Source organism: Grammomys surdaster, unplaced genomic scaffold (assembly GCF_004785775.1).
Source record: "Grammomys surdaster isolate TR1022 unplaced genomic scaffold, NIH_TR_1.0 145, whole genome shotgun sequence".
Lineage (NCBI taxonomy): Eukaryota > Metazoa > Chordata > Mammalia > Rodentia > Muridae > Grammomys > Grammomys surdaster.
Genome location: NW_021604603.1, coordinates 467,284 through 475,578, shown reverse-complemented (window position 1 = coordinate 475,578; position 8,295 = coordinate 467,284). Strand labels below are relative to the sequence as shown.

At 44.1% G+C, this 8,295-nt stretch overlaps 1 protein-coding gene across 2 annotated transcripts; it reads left to right on the top strand.

Annotated features, from left to right (window-relative positions):
• The first annotated feature begins 879 nt into the window (after positions 1 to 879).
• Il19 (interleukin 19) lies at positions 880 to 8,078 on the top strand. 2 transcript variants are annotated; one of them, XM_028764778.1, is made up of 6 exons: positions 880 to 938; positions 1,686 to 1,866; positions 2,007 to 2,072; positions 4,776 to 4,928; positions 5,762 to 5,836; positions 7,491 to 8,078. In XM_028764778.1, the coding sequence occupies exons 2-6, from the start codon at positions 1,723 to 1,725 to the stop codon at positions 7,584 to 7,586; spliced, it is 534 nt and encodes a 177-aa protein (XP_028620611.1). In that variant the 5' UTR covers positions 880 to 938; positions 1,686 to 1,722; the 3' UTR covers positions 7,587 to 8,078. The 2 variants fall into 2 exon arrangements, with proteins under 2 accessions (XP_028620611.1, XP_028620612.1); XM_028764779.1 differs by lacking the exons at positions 1,686 to 1,866; positions 2,007 to 2,072 and having other exon boundaries at positions 886 to 938.
• The last annotated feature ends 217 nt before the right edge of the window (positions 8,079 to 8,295 follow it).

Here is an 8,295-nt window from a genome sequence, read left to right as displayed (position 1 = left end):
TCTGAGAGGACACAATTATACCCCATCTTTCTGTCACATAAAACCCTGACCCCTGAAAAACTTCCTGATGGAGAGTGGTAATAGGTAAGAAGATGACCTGTGTAAGAGATCCTCTGACCCCAGTATAAGGGTCGTAAGTTCTGTTCTAGGCTCTGCCACTCATTTCTCTTAAGGAACTGTGTACTACTCACTCTCATTTTTCTCTGCACCAATCAAGAACAAAGAGGACTTCTGAGGGACAAATCAAGTGGGAGAGATGACATGAAACAAACCAATAAAAACAAAACAAAAAAACCCTAACAAACAACAAACAAACAAAAAGCAAAACAGAAAAAAAACCAATCTTTTGCCTATAGAGAAAAAGGTTTGTCCCTAAGGAGTTAAGCTAAGTCATGCAAGTAAGAGCCTGGCTCGTGGAAAGTCCTCCGGAGTTGTGTGAGGCATCAGAGAGATGGCTGGTGCTGGAGCCAGAGGACCTGCAGAGTCTCAGGAAGTTGGCTGCGGACAAAGCCAGACCATCCACACAGGGCTTTCCTGACTGTGCTGCAGAGTATAGTTGGTAGCCTGCCACAGCTCCTAGGAAAGTGACCTAACTTGGAGTTTTCACCACGAACACAAAATTGCAAGTAATTCTCATTTGCATGGGGATGGGATTTTATTTTTCCCAGAAGCAATGTGTCAAAACTGAGGAAAAAAAAAAAAAGAGGCATTTCTTCATAATGATTAATCAGCTGGTTCACAAAGAAAAAGAAAGAAAAGAAAATAATTAAGAAAATGAAATACTAAAGAAATGGGAGGGGGAATCTCCTGAAGGTGGACCCACCCAGTAAACCTTGACAGCATTTCCTCTTATCTACCACATATAAGTAAGCTGCCCTCTCCAAGTGGCAAAGAGCACAGGGAGAGAGGACTCTGCTGCGGCAGGAGGCACAGGAGAGGTGAGGCTGGCCTGGGCTATCAGGGGCTTCACTGGGATCATACTACAGGAGTTACCATTTGACTTGTGTTGCCCAGGATAACGAGGTTTTTGTGGAATGTGGAGGAGTACCACAGGGTGTGTGTGTGTGTGTGTGTGTGTGTACTTTCTCGTACCTTCTTTTTAACAAAAGGAAATGGAGAAAAGAAAGAAGAGAAAATAGAGTATAAAGGAATTAAATAAACTATGAAAATTTCATCCCAGGAGCCTAACCTTTTGCAGTATTAACTATCTTTTTAAATACAAAGTACATTTCCTGGTTTGGTGGGACCTGATCAGAAATGGGTTTCTGTCTGGTGTGAAGCTGTGATCTCCAGGGGAGATAGCTATGCATGCAGGAGAGAAGTTGCTTTGTAAATGGGAGGCTTGACCATAACAGGGGAGTACAGAGGTCAGCTGACAACCACATCAGCTCTGGCAACTCATTTTATTTCCCGAATTCCTAGTTCCCTCCCTGTTGAGACATAGATGGGAACCTTGGCAGGAGGGTAGGTGTCAGTTGAAACAAGGTAATTGTGCAGAGGTTTGCTACAGTGCCCAGCACGCCTGCTCTGTAGGATAGTACTGCCTCCTGCTGTTCCTGAATTTCCCAAGATGTCCGGACTCTTTTAGAAGGGGCAGACTGGGGAGGGCCGCCGCCTATCAACTTCCCTTGCCAATGGGGTTCATTTCCTTGTTTTGCTGGTGAATTAGAAATCAATCTCTGCAGTCGAGGTGAATGACTGACTTCCATCTTTGCAGAAGACATGAAGGCACAGTGTGCGTCTCACTGGCTCCTGGGGATGACATTTGTGCTCTGCTCAGTTCATATCTACAGTCTTAGGAGATGTCTGATTTCTGTGGACATGCGCCTCATAGAAAAGAGTTTCCAGGAGATCAAGAGAGCCTTGGTGAGCACGGGTTGTCTAAAGGAGTCGGTATGCTTTACCTTACCTTTATCTTAGTGTGCAAGGCAAGTTCCTGCCTGTTCCTTATGAGGGATCCTGAAAAAGTAGATGGTTCTCATTGATGTCTGTCCTGTTCTCCACAGCAAACTAAGGACACCTTCAAAAATGTCACCATCTTGTCCACCCTGGAGAACCTGAGGAACATTAAGGTACCGATTGGCTTGTGTTTCTTGTGCTAAGAAACAAATCCCTGCCCAATACTCTCTTAATGGCCCAGGCTTCTTTATCATCTAAGCAGTTTGGGCACATCAATGTTCCAATGACTTTGAAATCATGTGCATGGCCAAAGAAGTGACACTTCTCCAGAGAGTAACAGAAGTACCAGATACTTCAGTGGGGCAGGGTTTCAGTGGCTTGGTGGTTGCCTTGGAAGATCCCATGGGGAGAAATGAAATACAACGGAACAGTCATTTAAAAGCTGAGGAGAGTGAAGATAAGCAGATAAAGGTTTAAGACACAGGGGAAATTCGTATAATATCAGTGAAGTCAGGCTGGTGTGACAGGGACAGTGAGCAAGAACATTAGGATGCAAAGGACAGGCAGAATAGTAGGGGGCTGAGAGAGACTGCCACTTCTGGAACTAGGCTGAGCCTCGGCTTTCTGACAACAGGGCAGCTGAAGGGGCTTTTGGGGCTAAAGTTACATGACAGAATTAGTATAGAATGCCTGGTAATTAGCCTTGTAATGGTGGCTCATTGGGAAGGCCAGTAGGATGCCAGCCCCACTCTTCAGGACAAGTATAAATAGGATGTTGCCAGACAGTAGCTTGCTACACTGAATCTCCACTTTACAAGAAGAGCCTGTCAGGTACTTTTAGAGCCATCTCTCATTCAGGCGTGTGGGATGTACCTGTACTCTCATCATTTTGGAGGCAGAGGCAGGAGGGTCATTACAAGTTTGAAGCCAGTTTGTTAAATTTTATGAGTTCCAAGCCAGCCAGGGGTATGTTGATGCATAAACCCAACTTTACCTCAAAGGGAATAAGCAAGAATTTACTCTGGGGTCACATATGAGTGACTACAGCCTGGGATCCAGGTTATGCTAAAAACAGTGCTGCAAAGCAGTACGGTTTCATGGAGTCTGTATAGTAACAAAAGAAAGTCAAACATTAAGGCATGAATTTTTAAAATGTATTGGTGGAAACATAAGATAGTCAGGTTATAGGACATTGTGGAGAAGCTGCTACGGGCCTCAGGTGCTCTCTGATGACATTCTTAGTTTCAGGGACACTAGTGGTCTTTTAGTTTATTCTAAAAGTTTCTCCTGATAGTCACGGGTGCTAGGTCAGACATAGAGGTGAATGACTACTGAGGGGCTAAAGATAGCCCAGGATGAATCGGCTCTGGATCTTCGAGGCTACAATTGCCACAGTCACAAAAGTTCTGATTAATCAAGCAGCCTTATAGAACCTTTATCACAGCCTAGGCTTTTCTCCTGGCAACTGCCAGTTCACAGGTGTCAAGACTCTGCCTCAAAAAGCAAAGCAAATTAAAAAACAAAACAAAAACCCCAACTGTTTTGACCTCTGCATCTATTGGGATGAATGATGCACATTGATGCAGCCGCTGACTACTTACAGGACAAACTAAGGCATGTATCTGTGAGGAGTGGGGACTGTGAAACAGAAGAGGGTGATGAGTTAAGGACCCAGCCAAATAGGACACGCTCCCTTCCAGGCTGTCTGTTTCCAGAGTCTTCCTCCTCTTAAGCTTAAGGGAGAGCTGATGTGGAGAGAGGAAAGGAGTGAGTGAATTTGGATCTTTATCATGTCCCCCTTCCCCCTCTTTTCTCTCTCCCTTTTTCTTTTAAAAATTTATTTGTGTGGATGCATGGGTGTGTGTGTGTGTGTGTGTGTTACTTTTGATTTTTTTCCTTCCTTCATACGGATTCTGAGGATGGGACTCAGGTTCTCAGTTTTGGTCACAAGTTTGTTGACTGCTAAACCTCCTTCCTTCCTTCCTTCCTTCCTTCCTTCCTTCCTTCCTTCCTTCCTTCCTTCCTTCTTCCCTTTTTTTCTTTCCTTCTCTCCCTCTCTCCTTCTGTCCCTCCCTCCTTCCTTCTTTCCTTCTGTATGTTTTTTTTTCCTAATACCTCAGTCTTTAATAACACAGAGGTGTGTGAATTTTTTCTCTGGCTAAGCGGCCCAGTGAGAGAGAACAGCTGAAGAAAAGATCCAGCATTCTGACCAGCCTACTACTACTGTCTAGGAAAAGCTGCTCTTGGGGCTAGAGGCAGAGGAGTAAATCTTACTTAGGCCTGCAGAGAGCCAATTGCTAGAAGGAAGCTGCCCTGCTTCTCTGGGCTGTGCTTTGAGCATCTGGAGTCTTGTCTCTGAGGCTTCTGTTTTCCATTAGAGACCTTTGACCTTCCCAGATGTGCCTGTCACTCTCTAGTCCTGCAAACCTCACCCCGTCCCCAATTTAAGGGGACAAACTGCAAGAAAGCTCAGTAGTGTGGTCCAGGGCTCAGTGGGTAAGATGAATATATTGATGATGCCTGGTATGATACCTGATGTCCAGGAGCCAAGGATGTTGTTGAAGATTACAGAGTTGACAACCTTGGCTTATGGGATACAAACCATCTCATAAAGGAGGTACCTGATTCTTGGAGGGATTTAAGAGTTTCCTGATAATGTGCTGGGGATGCTGTGGAGCAAACCTTGTCTGTGGTAGGATTCCAGGCTCTATTTGCTTTGTAAATATATCTCCTGGCGGGAGTAGCTTGGCTATGGGACCTGTGAAAGAATACTCTGAATTTTAGAAAAGAACATTTAGTCCTTTTAATTTGTACTTGGTTTCTAAAATATTGAGAGCAGAGGGCCTCCAAGGGCAAACTTTAATTTATGTTTGTAGCCTCTAGATGTGTGCTGCATGACCAACAACCTGCTGACATTCTACAGAGACAGGGTGTTCAAGGACCATCAAGAGACAAGCCTTGAGGTCGTGAGGAGAATCAGCAGTATTGCCAACTCTTTCCTCTACATGCAGAAAACTCTGGAGCAATGTGTGAGTCAGGGCATTGGGCTCCCAAGCTTCTGTTCCCATCTGTCCAGAAGGAGCCCAGGCCTTGCAGAGTCAGGACATTTCTTGCCCTGCCATCCATTTCCTGTCCTTTGAGACTTTGCAATGGTCTTGCCAGTCCCAGGGGCTTCCTGCCTGCTGACACCTCATCAGAAGGGTCTCCTTGTGGAGTGACCAACTGATGTCAGAACATCTCTTATGTGTACACTAGTCCACCAGAGAGGGACATGCCAAGGGTTGCATTCTGATCATAAACACACCTCTGGACTTTCTGTTTCTGATCCTTTGGAATTTCCACACTAAGACGTTCTGGGAAGTCATATGGTAAGGCCTATCACTGTGGGTCACCTGTAAGCTCATTGGTCACTTGTTAAAATCAAACAGAGATTAAAAAAGCAAAAGTAACCAACAAAAAACTTAGGCTAAGAGAAACCTTAGGTTCCAGACCCAGGGCTGCTGCTGAGTTCCTGTGTGGTGTGCTTTCTTTGAGGCAGAAGATGTCTTCACTTTTTGTGTCTCAGATTCAAAAATTGTTAGAAAGAGTAATGGCCCCTGACCTGCTTTAAAAACTACAACAGTAGAGTCAAATGAGTATATTTAATCCATTAGCTAACCCTGTGGCATTTCACATTCAGAATTGTAACAAGGAAGACCTGCTACTTGCCCTTCCGATGCCAATCACCTGGTTGACTGTAGACATGTGAGCAGAAGGTTAAATGCTCTCTCTTAGGCTTTTGCACTCATCCTAAGGAAGAACATGTAGGGAGAGGAGGTAGTGTAAGTGTCCTCTAATCAGTGCTGTCCCCATTGTGTCCCAGCAGGTACACAGACAATGTCACTGCAGTCAGGAAGCCACCAATGCAACCAGAATCATCCATGACAACTACAATCAGGTGAGGTCTGGGGAGAGTATAGGGAAGCTGGAAAACTGAGATGGGGGTTGAGAGGATGCCAATATTTCAGCCTTCTCTCCACGTAAAATTACGTATTCTTTCCACCTGTTGACGCCTGTGAAGTGTTGTATCCACTGGGCAATTCTCTGGTCTTCTTCTCCATCCTCCCTCTACTGTTTTCTTATACCTTCATATCAGGCCTGGTCTGCATAAGATATGGTCATACAGAAGGCACAATGATCCCCAGTGAATCTGGAGCTGCTACACATGAACCATGACACATATGTCCTTATGGTCCTTATGGTCGGGCGCTGGCCCTCAGCATCCTGCATACTGGTGTGCTCAGTAGTTCTCATAGGGAGGGGTGCTGATGCAGCAACAGCTGTTGAGTGTGTCATCAGCAAATCTGACTGAAGTTCAGAGTCTGGTCAGTAGTTCTGCCTTGAGGCCTAAGTTCCTCCTGCTCAACACTCTCCAAATGATGTTGGTGCTTTGAAGAACAAAGGAGTTAAGACTGTTTTGGAGCTGTGGATCTTTGGGGACAGGCTTTATTAAGTGAAGATCCAAGTGTTTCATACTGTGAGCCAGATATCATTCCAAGCCCAGGAAAGTGTTGTCACGTTGACTCTTCACAGCAAGGCTCTGAGTATAAACTGCATTAAATAAACCAGAAAATGGAGGCACTAGGAGGTTACATGAGTTGAGCACTTGGTATACACAGGACTTGGTCCCATGAAAGTGGCTTCAAAGGATGTGCCATTCACCCCTACCACATCCTTTTAGTATGGAAGGGGATGGAACAAATCACGAATTGCATTCTAGGTCGGCTTCTTTTACGTGCTGTGTGATGTTTGGGTAGACATCCTTTGGGGGTTTCAGTGCTTTGATAGATCTGTTGAATCAGATGGTTCTTCTTTGCTGCTCCATGCTCCCAGAACTAAGACTCAAACTCATATTTACAAATACCTTGGCCATATAGATAGGCCTTATCTGACTAGATCATAACTTAAATCTACATTTTGCCGTGTGACTGGTTACCTGTGCTCAGGCACCATGCATCTGTTTCGCCACATCTTCCTGGGCGAACCCCCTGTTTCTGGCACTATCCCAGAATCCTTACGACCTACAGGATGTCCTACCTCCATTCTGCCTAAGCAATAGGTCATCAAATTTATTATTGATGTGGGCCACATCCGTACAGATACAAACTAGTCTGTCTACATAGGTCTATAAGGGGCAACATGTTCTCCTTATTCACTGGAGAGAATCAGACTTCCTGAGAAACAAGAGTGATTAAGTTGAATTGATGTGAATAGAAGATTAAAAAGACCTGGCTGGCAAAGCTAATATTTCCTGTGAAAAGAAGGAGAAAAAAGAGAAAGGGAGGCAGGGTTTAAAAGTTTGTGCCTAAGGAGCTAAAATGATTTTAACTGTTTGGTTGGTGGGGTGGGAGTGGTGCTAAGCTATGAGTAAAACAACTTTTGATTTTGCATGCTATGTGAGAAGTTTGATAAAGAGAAAGGAAACCTCACAGGGCTCAGAATATGGGAACTGTAATATCCAAACTTCGGTGTGTCAGACCTCATGATGCTATTTTACATTTTTAATTAGAAATCAATTCATCAATTAATTTACTTATTTATTTCTGTTTTAGCTGGAGGTCTCATCTGCTGCCCTTAAGTCTCTAGGAGAGCTGAACATATTTTTAGCCTGGATTGACAGGAATCATCAGGAAATTTCTGCAGCTTGACACTAAATGCCTTGTCTGATTATCTAGAGATAACAGACTGTGAGGGTTTTTTTTTAAAGTGTTGTTGTTTTATTTTGGTTTTGTTGTTTGTTTGTTTTGTGGTCAACAGATTAGTTTGAAGAGGAGACAGATGTGGAAAGCCTCCATAATTCTCTAGAATGAGGGTCTTTTCTGGGAACTCACTGATGTGGAAGGAATTCTCTTTTCTGGGCTGGAGCCTTATAGAAAAAAATTGGGGCTTGAGTAGATCTCAGCTCCTGGCTGAGGTCTCTGCACTCTGATCCCACCTGCAATAGCTGAGTTGGCTTCTGTGGTATTCATAGCAATATGTGGCTGTTGAGAGACCCCAGATATCATAGGAGCAATAGACAGCTCCTCTAACTTATTGTAAAGCGGCTTCCAGGCCTATGCTGTGCGCCTTGTGGTGTGCTATAGTGCATATTGTACTGACTGACATTTATGAATAAACTGTGGTTTACCTATGAGAATGAATTGTCTTCTGATTCATCGAAGACTTGTCTGTGCAAGTAAAAGAGGCCCCAAAGATGCAGAATAGCTGGAGAAGCTTAGTCCTAGACAGGGATAAAATCTATGTGGATATATGACTACATTTTTCATTGCTGTAACAAAATACCTGGGCTGGGTAACTTTGTCAGCAAAACACATTTATTTAGCTCATATCTCTAGAGGTTCAAGGGTATGGGTTGCA

Bases quoted from the DNA above. Each gene is read 5' to 3' on its own strand.
- Il19 (XM_028764778.1), top strand. From the start codon at position 1,723: ATGAAGGCACAGTGTGCGTCTCACTGGCTCCTGGGGATGACATTTGTG. The intron at 2,073-4,775 runs GTACCGATTGGC...TTATGTTTGTAG, and splicing joins AGAACCTGAGGAACATTAAG to CCTCTAGATGTGTGCTGCAT. The intron at 5,837-7,490 runs GTGAGGTCTGGG...TTTCTGTTTTAG, and splicing joins TCCATGACAACTACAATCAG to CTGGAGGTCTCATCTGCTGC.